The sequence below is a fragment of the Meleagris gallopavo genome, chromosome 1, assembly GCF_000146605.3.
Source record: "Meleagris gallopavo isolate NT-WF06-2002-E0010 breed Aviagen turkey brand Nicholas breeding stock chromosome 1, Turkey_5.1, whole genome shotgun sequence".
In the NCBI taxonomy this organism is placed as follows: domain Eukaryota; kingdom Metazoa; phylum Chordata; class Aves; order Galliformes; family Phasianidae; genus Meleagris; species Meleagris gallopavo.
In genome coordinates this window covers 167694562-167708065 of record NC_015011.2, presented here as the reverse complement: position 1 = coordinate 167708065, position 13504 = coordinate 167694562, and the positions used below count along the sequence as shown (strand labels likewise).

General features: G+C 38.4%; 1 protein-coding gene across 1 annotated transcript; it reads right to left on the bottom strand.

Annotated features, from left to right (window-relative positions):
* Positions 1-252: 252 nt before the first annotated feature.
* On the bottom strand, positions 253-13139 carry LOC100547665 (phospholipid-transporting ATPase IB-like). Its single transcript, XM_019612176.2, has 6 exons — positions 12962-13139; positions 9746-9868; positions 8615-8693; positions 5289-5350; positions 4887-4943; positions 253-579 (listed from the first exon to the last, which is right to left on the bottom strand). Exons 2-6 carry the CDS (start codon positions 9803-9805, stop codon positions 451-453), a joined length of 387 nt encoding a protein of 128 aa, XP_019467721.1. The 5' UTR covers positions 9806-9868; positions 12962-13139; the 3' UTR covers positions 253-450.
* Positions 13140-13504: the final 365 nt, after the last annotated feature.

Here is a 13504-nt window from a genome sequence, read left to right as displayed (position 1 = left end):
ATTCCAGTGGTGTTATAGAGGGACCATTAACAGGTCAGTTTCCCTTCTGCCTCTGACCATCTCATGCTGTTCTCAAGTCAATTCTGATTCATTCTGAACAAATGCAGGGGAAAGGGAAAAATATTACACCAAAATATATGGAAGACTAGATTTGTACCTAGAGTTTAAAAAAAAAAAAAAGAAGTCTAATTAGGAAAGCATTAATCAAAGAGCTATTTTCACTGCTATTCAAGTGAAGTGAGACTTGCCATGTAGATTTGACAGTGCCTGTGATTGTGTATGATGTCATCTTCAGGGAGAAAGAGTTCTTCTAACGAGGAGATTAAGCTAAATGAATGCACAGAGCTTTAAAAAAATGTTAAGTACAAGTGCTCTTAGTAGCATACAATCCTTTACAAGCCTCTTGTGCATGTGCTGGCTGAGGCAGAGAAGCAGCCGAGGCCGGCTGTGCTACCAAGCCTTCATACTGACCTGCCCCAGCATGTCGGGTGCGATGGGGATTGTGGGCCAGATGGCTGAGTAGACACCGAAGAAGACGAGCCAGAGCAGCATGCTTCCCCAGACGGCCAGATGACTGAACTGTCAAGGAGCAGGGAGAGGAGAGTCAGTACAGCGCACCTCCCGGCCACCTCAGCAGTTATTTTTCTGGTCAGGTTTCTATCAGCCTCACTCGGGCCTGTCTACTGCCCTTGGTCTCAGGCCAGTAGCAGAGGTTGTTTAAACAGCATAAAACAGCCTCCTCTTTAATCTCTGCCTCACAACAGAGCAGGCAGTCAGTCTTCCCAGCCAATCTGTCTTACTTGGAGCTCTAAAAACTCATCAGATTTTCCTTAGAGCTCTGATTTCTCTCATCTAGCTCCTGGTTCCCACTGTAGACATGCCAGGTTCAACACATACATCAAGGTAGAATTTTTCAAAGGCACAGGTTAAAGTTCGTACTGACAAATCCTTCATGTCAGAGTACATGCACACATCCATGTGCACCACACACCTTTCACTGAAGAAGGTTCAGTGTTGTGATACCACTGCTTAAACCATCAACATCTACTGATTAGCTTTCCTTTACTACTCTAAAAGTGTTTTAAGTGATTTATGGATCTGCAATATGGTTTACATCTTTAGTGATTCTTTAATCTGCAGACTAAGAGTAAATGAAGGCAGTATCAAAGTGACCAAGAATATGTCCAGCACACAGTTCATTTCAGTTGCATTAAGGAAAGTCATTTCTCCTACACACCCAAACTATTTTGCTGTTTAAGATGATTTAAGTTGTTTACTTTTGCAGTGCAGTGGATGGAATCAGTAATTTTGGTTGTCACACGCAACTGAGCTCACTATTGGCTCCAGCTTTTTTGGATGCCAGCAACCCCTGCGGCTGATGACTTTGGCTCCAACTCAGAGAAGTACCTGCATAAATCTTAATTACTACGTACATACGGCCTTAGAAACATGGCAATGAATTCATTCACTGGGGGCTGTAGTGGATACATACAGTGTTTGTTTAGTTCTCAGATTTATACTTTGTTTTTGATTACTATATTTGTTGACTTGTTTTTCTTTTTCAAACAGGGTGTCTGAGAATCAAAGTGCTTAACGGTAGGTACTGCATTCTGTCTGCTGTGAGAACGAAACTTCTAGAGGGAGAAGACTGCTCCTTCCCTGGAAGTACTGAGCATCTTCAGAAAGGAGAGCTTTCTTGAGCAGAAGTAGAGGAAACAAGCAGGGAGCCTGCAGCACCAGTGCAGACTGGCAGATAGCTGGAAGCAACTGGAGACGGCAAACAGTAGGAGCATTCATACAGCAGAACTTTAGAGGTGATGGAAAGAATGCTCTTCCAGGCACCCTCAGAAAGTCAGAGTTTTGTTCAACCCCTAAGGAGGCTGGGCAAGCGAGCAGGACATGGGGTGGGCTCCTTCCAGGAGAGACACTGTGGGCAGGAAGGTTTGTTTTCAGACCCTAACTCTAACCCTATTTACTTGTTTCACCCAAGGGTACCTGACTGGAAGCAGCTGTAAAAGTTATTCTGATCGAGTTTTAAGGTGAATAAAACCTGATCCCTGTTCATTGCAGGGGAGTTGGACTAGATGACCTTTAAAGTCCCTTTAAAGTAAAGGATTCTATGATTATGAAATAAATAAATAAGAGACTAGGAGATTTTATTATTTTGAATTTGGGGGAAGTTGGGGCTATTTAGTTCATTTGATTTGCTTGCTGTTCTGAAAACAAGGGACATTTCATGCCAATATTCTGACCAGAATAGAGCCCTGCCACAGCAAGCAACTGTGTGTTCAGCTCCACTGAAGAGTGCTGTGAGGCTGCTGCAGGAATTCATTTAAGGAGAAGCCATTCCCAAGCGGTGGCAGGAGAACAGCACCAGCCCTGCTCTCCCAAAAGTAGATGACAGCTTCCTCTGAGCCACAGCCTGCCATCCCAAACAAGTGGACAGAAGAGCCAGGATGGCTTGGACTGGTACTTCCAAACTGCAGACTCCTACAGGCTTTAGAATTAAAAGCTGTAAAGATAAAAGTAAGCAGAGAAACCACTCAAAGACACATTCCTATTCCTATTCACTATTTATGGTAGTGAATCTTCTGTCTTGGTTCTTTCCGTTCTGCTGGCAGGGCAGTTCTTGAGTTCTGCAGTTCTTAATCTTGCCCTTGCAAAGCTTTGTAAAGTCTTTGCTCATTTTGTTTTCATCATATTCTCATGGTTGTCCCAATCATCTCTCAGCACATACCTCCCTTCACAAATATCAAGTTTGTATTTATTCGCATTAGTTCTCTACCTTTCTCTGCTTTTTGAATGAGCCCTCCTTGTCCTGCTGGAGACCATTTCTTAAACGCTAACCCTACCAAGCTCTGCACTGATAATTTTCTACTGATCTATCATTTACTGCTGAAGAACTCACGTGCAAAGCAGAAGCAGCAAATTTGTCAGATGTGTTAAATGACAGAAAATGAAATATAGTGCTCATACTAAAAAATTAAAAAACAACACTGCATGTCTTATGCATCCAATTTATCTGAAGTGGTTTAAGCAGTGTGGTAAAGCAGTGAAGAAAGCTGTGTTTTGGAAAAGCCTGCTGCAATGTTATATACAGGCAACATGAAGAGAAAGTTGCCCCACAGAGCTCTAATGGGCAGATTTCTCTCTTTGTCATGTTACTGCTTTTACCAAAGCCTTTCTTTCCACGCTGCCTACTGGGTATACGAGCCTCTCAGCAACACTGAATCTGTGTTTCATATTTTAAAGCTTTCAGCTGAACCCAACATGTCTCCCAAGTGGACTGCAGTGTCCCTCTCACTCTGAAGAACAAATTGCATGTAACCAATCCAGCCGATGATGGAGAAGAGGCTTAACTCAATGTTGTACATTTAATACTCTTCAGGTAACCTAAAGATTCTTTGTTTGTTGATTCACTCACAGCTGAAATAATAATAGTAATATCAGATTCCATGAGGATGAGAATCACTTGGTCCAAGCAATGGGACAGGGATTATAGTATATATAGAAAAAAAAAAGATTATAAATACAAACATTTTTCTGTTGTAGAACAATAACTTCCTGTATAAAATGCCACTGTTCAAGAACATTGAGATCTACTAAAAATTATGATATCTTTTAAAATGAAGTTAGGAAAGGGGAAATCATTATTATTCCCAGGTGACTGAAAAGTCACCACTTACAGGGAAGGGGAGAGAGGAGGAAGCATCAAATAATTCAAACATAACAGGATCTAAACGGGCTCATGTGCTTCCACTGCAGATTTGAATAAGTCATCTTTCAGTGCACAGGGGATTAATTTGTTTCTAACTGCTTTTGCATTTTAAAACATTGGTACACAACACAGAATCTGTGCATAAGCAACAACAAAAAAGACCCCATTTTATTTTCTGATGAGTGAATAAGGTAGAAAGCACTAGCATTTCCCTAATAACTAAATAGCCTATACAGATAGTATTTCATCTTTAAAATTCAGAGCAGACGTCAGCTCATTAATCTTAACAATTCCTCTGTGAGAAACGAAAGGAAACATTTTACAACTAATAGGAGGAAAGAGGTTATGAGATTTAGCCAAGTCCCTCCAGAAAACGGATAGAATAAGAATATGGGGCTCCTCAACACAGCTTAGTCTCAAGGGCACTACGTCTTAGAATATGATGAAAACTATATTTCTGTAAGGCATCTCATACGGGTGTGGAGAAACAGGGACTCCACCAAACTCACAGTATTTGTGTTTTCATGAGGTTTAGACAAAGGAAGAAAAGTGCTGGAACTCCATCAACACAGGAACCCTCCTACCCCCCATATTCTTTGGAGGTCACTGCCCTGGCAGATTCTGACACCTACCAATAACAGAGCATTCACTCACTGCATGTAAATGACTCAAATCTAGGAATCAACACAACTGTTTGACTAACATCCCTTATTTATTGCTGAAAGTTTCCATACAAACATTCTCAACCAATGTGAAGTCACCAGTGCTTTTTACTAGCTTCAAAGAACTCTGCAAAACCCATTTGTTTATCTGTGGGCAGACATCATTCAATACTGCATTAATTTTTGAAGGACCTACAGAGTAAAAAGATGTTCTTATGCAAATTTCTATTATCTTTTTCTAAATTTTCAATATTTAAAAATGTTGGCAAAATTATTTTAGAATTAGAATTAGAATTCCTACTTCTGACAGGATGCTCTTTTTTTATTACATCTTTAGAATGCATTCATTCTCCTCTCCTGTAGTTATGGAACTTACTTTATCCTTAAATAAAAGATGCAATTAAAATATTGTAGCCTCAAATGATTTTTAGTACTACTTTTCTGTATTAATCCTCATCAGGGAAAAACGTATGCTAATAAAATAAAATCTAATGAAGGATACTTACTCTAGTCCATGCAGTTGTTTCCAAGCCAGCTTTTAGGCAAACAGTGACTACAACATACTGTAAAGTAAAAAGACGTAAGACAGCTTCAGTATCAGCACTCTCAAATTTGGAGGTGTTCACAGCCCAATCTCCTTTTAACACCAAAAAATGGAAGTACCATCTAAGTACCAACCAACCTCCTGGAGCCTGGGCAGAATGGAGTCATGGATGGACACAGCAGAAGATACTGTTTGTCCATGTGTTAAAAAAAAAATGAAAGTAGGCAAAAAAAATCAGGCTCGTAACATAGGTCTGACTTCATGTAAATTTCCTTCTGATTTACATAATTTTCTGACAGTAAAAAAATAATTTTCTGATGGTAAAAAAATTACCACTCAAAAATATCTTGATACATAAACTTACAGTGTAAACTATGTTCCCAACAAATAAATAGTCGATTCCCTGCCCGTTTGTGAATACTGCATCTGAAAAAGAAGAATTGTCACATTTGTTAACCAGTTTATCAACAGAACAGAAGCAGCATCGAGGAGATTTTGAGGAGGCTGGACAGTAACTGGTTCCAAACTTGTCTTTTGGAATGTCAAAGAGCACTTGTAGAAGCTGTGAGCTACTGGTAAGGCACCAGTTGTGCTAAACAAGACAGAATGCTCATATAGAGTGTATATATACAGCCCTGTTTGTCAGAAGCTGTTAGCAGAAGGGAAACTTTTGCCAGGCACTAATGTGTAATTTGTCTCTAAGAGCTGAGGTAGGTCGGCATCACTTCTGTGACTATCTGTTCTGTGCTGCTTATTGACAGCTCTAACAAATTCTGCTGTGAATAAAGCCTATACTGACTTGATCTGTGCTGAAGTAAAGTTGAGTATGTAGATTGATCTTTTGCAGCTTTCTCTTAAAAGTACATTTAATATCTAAAATACCTCACTGGAGGTTAATTCAGTAACTGAGCAGCATTCAGTCCCTCCACACGCTTTCTCTTAGACAAGTGCACAGAAGGGTAAGTACATGTTAATCTATCACTTGCAAGTGCCAACCTTGGCAATGCTTCAAATGTCTGTTTAGTCTTTCTTAGCCCATGCTGAATAAAACCGGAACACCACGAAAGCACACTCAACAGCTACACTAATGCCAAATGAACTCATACTCACAGGAACTTTCAAGCATTACACAAGCATGGTAAGTACTGGTATTTTCACAGGTTTTAAGACAACTGCTAAAGAAATACACAAACAGCAGGGATGAAAAAGGCTTAAGATAAAACCCTTGGACTTGTTCCTAAACACATACTGCCTAGTACAGTGCTTCTACTATGAGGGTACCACTTAGCTAGGTTTATTTGCAAAACTGGATCTGACATTGTAAAACCAGGGTCACCTACTTAGTTAACTATGTTCCTGTAAAGCATGCCTCCAGGATCTTGAAGTCTACAGAGAAGAGCCCCCGACAGCATGACCTCTGGTAAAGACTCTGTCCAGCGCATGGGTAAAAGGTTCAGACAGTGCAGCTGTCCAAGCTACTCGTGAGGGTTTGCTTCTATAATCGCTGCATGTGTTTTTCTCTGAACAACTGACAGATTCTGAATATCTTCCAGAAGGCACCGATTCTATATTGTGGCTTTTCTTTCTATTTTGAACCCAAATACTATGAAACAGCACCAGATATACTAATCACAAACAGCAGAACAAGATCAAAAACTGGATCCAGTTTGCTCAGCAATAGGTTTGATTTTCACAGGCATCTCTATCAGCCCATTTTTTCTCCTGGTACTCTGTGGCCTCAGAAATTTATCGTATCATTCACAAATACACAAAGTTTTAGCAGCCTCTTTGCTCTAGTGTCAACAAAAAAGGCAAAGAGCATGAGAAAATGGAGCCTTCCACATCCCATAAATCCTGGTGATGCCTAACGTCTCAGTTTATTGACAAAGGGGATGCCTAAAAACTTACCTGTTTTGATAGCTCTATAATAAACTCATCTAATGACTCTGACAGTATATTGCCCTAGCACACCACAGTGCACATTTAAGTAATGGAGAAAAATTTGCTGCAAGTCTTATTTATTTTTTTTTTAAGTTAATTGCAATGTGTCAATGTACTGAATTTTTGTTTCCAGAGTTTTCCATAACCTTCCACTTCAGAAGGCTAAGCAGTCCTGAAAGGAATGATATTTCTGTTAACGAGAACAGACAGATGTTCAGTGAATGGTGTATGTGAAAGGGTATGGCTTTAGAAATATGTGTTCACTAAACATGTGCACTTCAGATTCTAAGCAACTCGAGAGGTTGAAAAACATCCCAGTTAAAATGGTGCACTTTTGTGTATTGCACTGGCATTTCTTTTTTTTTACTTAGAAATACAGAGAAACTTGAAAATTCAATATTCATTCCTCTTTGGAAAGCAAGCTAAGCAACCTATTGAAATTATCTGAGAAAGAAAATTACCATGTGAGCAGGTGACTATTTCAGTCTTACCATTCCAGCTGTTTAAAGCAAAAGTGTATTATCTACTTAGAACCTGAATAGTCAGAAAACTGTTTATGGAAGACTGAAACAGAAAACATAGCCTGCAACTATTACAGATATCAGCCCAGAGCAGCTTAAGTTGGATTTAAAGAGGAGCTATACAAGATTAACATTTCCCATAAAAATAGTGAAACAGAACAACCCCAGGCCCCCCAAAGCAAAACAAAGACCAATGAAACAAAAACAACCTCTCTCCCCCTACACTGAAACAGAGCTCTCAGCCCACAGAGGAAAGGGAGGTGTCCTTCTTGTATGGTCTGTCACACACTGTGTGAAGTTGTCACTGAGGATATGACACTGAAGTTTTACTGAACCAGGTAAAGAGAAACACGAACCTGCCTCCTCCATATCTCCACCATCATGCCCCTTTGATGTGAGCATTCATCTTCCGTTTCTTTTCTTTTACCTTCTCTCCAATTAATCCATCCTCAAGCTGAAGGATTTTGAAATCAGTGTTTCTAGATAAGTGTTTGTTTTGAAAAACTCATGTTTTGATAAATAGTTCCTCCAAATTCCACATTTGATCTTGTCCCATTTCTTAATACAGTAAAACGAACTTCCCATGTTTTCTCTGCCCACACAATTATATAATAAATCTAAGTAGGAACTGCATGGGATTTACTGTTCCATGAAATACTGTGCAGTTGCACTACATTTCAGAGAAAGCAAGTCTTAGTAAACTTGGTTCATACAAAAAAGTCTTGTTTTCCTAATATCTGACTCACGATCCGATCTTTTCCAATCCAGGCAATTCACTTCTACCACAGACTGCAGTGATAGTGAAATCTCATTCTTTCACTTTATATTTTACAGTACTGCATTATGGAATGGGTAAGATTCAGAAAGATAAAACAAATGCTTGTAATACAGCTACCAGCTGCTTTAACAACCATTGCAAAACATACAGTAAAAAGTTAAAGTCTAAACACATCACGGAAAAAAATCAGGTGCTGTACAGAACTTTTTAGTGTTTGAGTAAGACTTTGGCAAAACAGTAGTCTAATTTCTTAAGTATTAAAGTCATTACACGAACAATAATTAAATTAAATAGGAATAAACTCAGGAAGCCGCCAGATAACTGGCCAAGAACAGCAGCTAGAGTCAGCATTATTTCCTTAGAACTTGTTACAACCTCCAACTCTGCAAACACATTGGCTCTATAAGACTGAACATCAGTTACTGGCGTAAGAAATAATGAAGCTGTTACCGTGCTCCAGTACTTTCAGTGGAAACCAGAAGAGAATGATGGAATGGATCAGGGCATTGATGCAGTGACCCCAGAAAACCTGAGGGAAAACAAACCAAGTCATCAGTAAAGTCCAAAACTCTTGACCTCTCTCTAACTCCCAACAAATGCTTCATTGTGTAGTTTAGAGTCAGACGATATTTTTCCTGAAGTGAAATACCTAAACTTTCCTAAGATCCATTTCCTCCTACAATTTCTTCTCTGTCACAAGAAAACACTGGTCCAGTTGGACAGTTTTATTCTAACCAGTTAAAATGTAACAGGCAAGCAGACTAGCAACTTAAGATCTTTATCAAAATACAGCAGACAGATGGAGTCACCTTTCTTTAATTATCTCAAAGAAAGATTTTAAAAGACTGATTCTATACCATGAAGTGTTCTATTTTCTTTTAATGGGCAAATACTTTCTATGCTCTGCAATTCTTAAACTTACAGATAGAGCAGTTTTGCACAAAGTAGAGCTTTATGCGCTCAACAAAATTCTTCCTCTTCTCTAATCAAAGCAGTCTTACAGTCACCTTGACTCAGAAGTACCTTTAAATGTGCCTGTTATGAAATAAACACAGAGTTCCAGTGCTGGCACTTTCTGGCATGTAAAATAGCAAAATGAAATAAAATGCATTTTTCAAAAGTTAAAGTCAAAATAAATCAATTTTTACTTTCCGATTTTTATTTTCTCTAATAATAGAGAGGAACAGATTAACGGTGAAAAAGCTCTCTAGAAGGAACTGTTATGACAACCTCTATATTCATTAAATGTGGATGAAGTCACCCAGTTTCTACAAAAATGGTAAGATAACCATTTTTTAGTAGGTGTGAATTAGAAGATCATATTCAGATACAAATGATTTTTTGAAATCACAGTTCACAGATATTTAAGGACAAGTTTCAGTTGAAGTCACTTCTGAAAATTTTCACTTGAAAACAAACTTTGTTTTGTTGTTGTTCTTTTTTAAAATGAAACATAATTCCTTTGAAAACAACAATCTTGTTGCATTACTGTAGTATAAAACAGAAGTAACAGTGGGGAATAAGTTATTTTGTGATGAAGTTTCATGTTGTTCTTGAAGAAACAGATGATTTTTCCCTTACCCTTGTGTTGAACCCATCTGCATTCTGAGTAATTTTGTATAGCTGTGGAAATCTAAGCATGCTATCTTGAGTACACGATCGTTCAAAAATTCCCAGAGTGAAGGGTGGCAATGCTGTGAAAATCTGCAAAGCAAGCAAATGCTCATTAAAAACAGCTATGAGTTTTAAGTGGATCCCTGATAATATTTCAGTATGTAGTCAACAGAAAAATTCCTAGACACTTCACTGAAGATGCATTACCAACTGGTGTGTTGACATAATTTTCAAATGTCCAAACAAATCCATGCATGAATTTCAGAAATCTGTAACTCTCAAATATTGACTTACAAAGAAAAGAAGCATAAATGAAAATTGGTGCTACTAATCAAGCAGCTTACATTCAAGAAGTTAGCCATCAGTAGTTTCTGATGCAGCAGCTCATCTAGGGAGGGTAGGCCTCCCCAGAGTGCAAAGCAAAGACAGAATGTACTTTTTCAAAAAAGTCTTGAAGGAATGGGTTCAAATACAGCCACACTTGTAGGCATAATTAAATATGCAATATGCTTAACCAAAGCTAAGTTTATGGACAAAGCAAATGTAGATGTCACATTAAAAATACACTGAAAAACAATGGCCATTCTCTGTTGTAGTACTTCAGGAATTCTCCAGCCAGTTATGTCCTGATAGGAACAAATCAAACGTTCTGTGTGTCCCTATTTCTGACTGCTTAGAGATAACCAACACTCAGAAATCTTCCAGGAAAGGCAGCAGAACCCTACCAGAATCACAGCAATTCAGCCTCTACTGGTCCCACATCATTCTTCTTCAAGTGTTTCCAGGCTCCGAGGCAGTGCATTTAAAGCCACCTCAGAGATGCATGTTTCTTACTGTCTGTTGTCACACAGTGAAAATGTCACCAGTATGCATGCCTGAAGGCTAAACTTTAGCCACATAATTTTACACTGTTTGTATCTGAAAATTAATTTCTAACCCCTATATATATATGCACGTTTAACAGTTTGAGAAGAGTTCAGTTAGCAGCTTCAGGTTAAGAACTGTCTCTAGCATGTGTTTCAATTTTGTGAAAACTGGGCTCTGTTTCCTACCAGCAAGGAGCTGGAGAGCAGACAAAAGGTAACAAGGAGGACCAGACACCAGCAAGAAGCAGTTTTTCCATCCCAGGACCTAACTTCTTTTGCTCAGAGAGTGATAAATCAGATTGTTAAACTATTGGTGGGCAGAGCTAGAACTAAGACCACTGGTCCAATATAGTCCAGAACATGACACGTTCTCATATACCTTTAAGATAATTCCCTAGTTTTTTTTATGTTTCTTGGGACACTTCCCAATTCAATCAAGACACTATTGGAGAGGTGGTTTGGGTTGTTTTTTTGTTGTTGTTTTTTCTTTTGTTTTGTTTTAATTTGAAAGGAAGCCTCCAATGTAGAATCATAGAATCACCAAGGTTGGACCTCCAAGATCATCTAGTCCAACCGTCCACCACGATTTCCCCACTAAACCATGGTGACTCCATCACCTCCCTGGGCAGCCCATTCCAGCACCTCACCACTCTTTCAGAGATGAAATTTTTCTTAATATCCAACAGAACTTCCCCAGCACAATTTGAGGCCATTCTCTGCAACCCTAACACTAATCCTATCATATGAATCAGCATAAACCAGTATAAACCTGATCTAGCTGTAGATGTTCCTGCTCATTGTGGGGGAGCTGGACTAGATGGTCTTTAAGGGTCCCTTCCGATTCAAATGAATCTATGATTCTATAAGTGCTGGAACCACAATACTAGTAAGATTTCCTACACTTAGCATTTTAATGAGACTGCATGAAACAGAGGGTTAATTAACATAGAAAAGAACAGAAGAGTTAAACTCTGTTTAAAAACCTTTAAATTGTGAAAGCCCTTAAAACCCCACCAGCATTTGATTCTTTGTGATTCTCTGGGACCAGTTCTACTTTTAGAAAATAGTGGTCTTATGAAACAAGGATTAATTTATACTCCACTGATTCTCTAAGATGAGCCTCATCCATGAGCTTTAAATGTAGGGTAGGTAGATCCATCAAACCAGGTTTAAAGATAATAGATGCAAATATCTAACCATGAATGACAGACTGTGCAACAGTCAGGAAATAAGGGTGAAGAGGAAGTGGAAAATCCCTGAATTAATGCCTTCCATGGAGAGTATGAAATCTTACAGCATATGAGGGTTTGTGCCATCATTTTTAAGATTAGAGAAATGTGACAGAAGTGTTTCCATTAATACTACTCAGTGATAGAGATAATTTGCTGTCTTTTTCTGTATTTCCATATATTTAGAAAAAGTCTATTAAAAAAAATAATAATTAATTCCTTCCCTCTAAAGAGAAATGCAAAGGATTTTTCAACACTGACAAAGTGTCCTAGTAGCTTATGAATCCAGCCATCAGTAATGTTACAAATACAACACTCTTTTAAAAAGACCAGCACAGGCCAATGGCATGCAGCAAAACATGGCCTCAGAGACCTTCCAGGCTTTAATCAGATTAAAGTTATTGATTAGAGTGATAAAATCACATGATACAGTGTGGGACCCTGAAAAGCACAGCTAAAAGCTGAAAGCACTCCCAGACTAACACATCCTGCACTTGGTTAAGGTGAGGAATACTGGTTACACAGCATGCTGCTTCCAGTTCTGTACTGACTCAGTACAGAGTGCATGATGCTTCACTGAGCATCTAATTCTTACAAGATCTGAGAGGAAATCTTCTGTATTTACTAACTATATATCAGTAAATGCTTCAATATGTTTTTGCATGGACCAAAATCACTGGGACAATAACATATTATGAAAAGGTAAGAAAATAAAAACACAAAGGCTAAGACTTGAGATCTATTTTGAACATTAGCAGTCAGTAAAATATCTCAGTACAAGAGACCAAAGATGCTTTCAAAGAGAAAATTAAACTACATCTAAAAGCTCCAGTTTTATTGAAGTTATACTAAGCTAAGCACTTATGCATTAAGGGCATTTTTCAAAATTTATTTTTCAAAATTTATTTTCGTGATTTAAAACAGCATTCAATATGTTTCACTTTCCATAGCTCAGGGTAGATCAAAATGGCTTTTACAAATGAATTCACCTTTCCTGACATACACTTAGATTGTCTCCTAGGAGAGATGAGACAGAGCACACTAACACACATCCCAAGCAATACCAATTCAAAACATGTAGCACTTACCACATTATATAGACCAATGCACCATCGCTCAAATAAAATCTGCCCAGAGAATCCATTAACGAAAGCAAACCAAAGCTGAAACAAAGAAAGACAGGTTACAAGAAGCTTCAGATTACTACTGCAGTAAACGTTTCCATCTACAGTAGAGGAGGAGGATATGGAACACAGACCACCATCTGGAGACAGCTGCTTGTCATGCTTTAAAAATAATTATCAGCAGTGCCAGGAAGTTATTCTCTTTCAAAATCTTAAGATTTTAAATATTGCCAGAGTACTGCTTGTTTAAAATAAAATACTCAGGTGATGGAACAATTTACTGTATATGAATCGTTACTCTAAAAAGAAGAAATGGCCTCAAAATATTTCTGAAGTCTTACTACTGGCAAAATAACGTGGCTTCGAGCCATCTTTCCACCTACTTTCCATCAGAGTCAAATATCAGAATTTTCATGTTAGCTGTCTTGTGATGGATGCTCTATTTGACTTGTGTTCTGTTTCAGTTACAGACCCAGAATTAGAGATACTGATTCAGTTACATTATTA

What these genes read in the sequence shown, in the direction of transcription:
- LOC100547665 (XM_019612176.2), bottom strand. Translation starts at nt 9,805, where the DNA reads ATGCTTAGATTTCCACAGCTATACAAAATTACTCAGAATGCAGATGGG. An exon ending in CAGATGGGTTCAACACAAGG is followed by an intron (nt 8,694 to 9,745) that starts GTAAGGGAAAAA and finishes GTTTTCCCTCAG; the next exon opens with GTTTTCTGGGGTCACTGCAT. An exon ending in ACTGAAAGTACTGGAGCACG is followed by an intron (nt 5,351 to 8,614) that starts GTAACAGCTTCA and finishes CTTCTTTTTCAG; the next exon opens with ATGCAGTATTCACAAACGGG.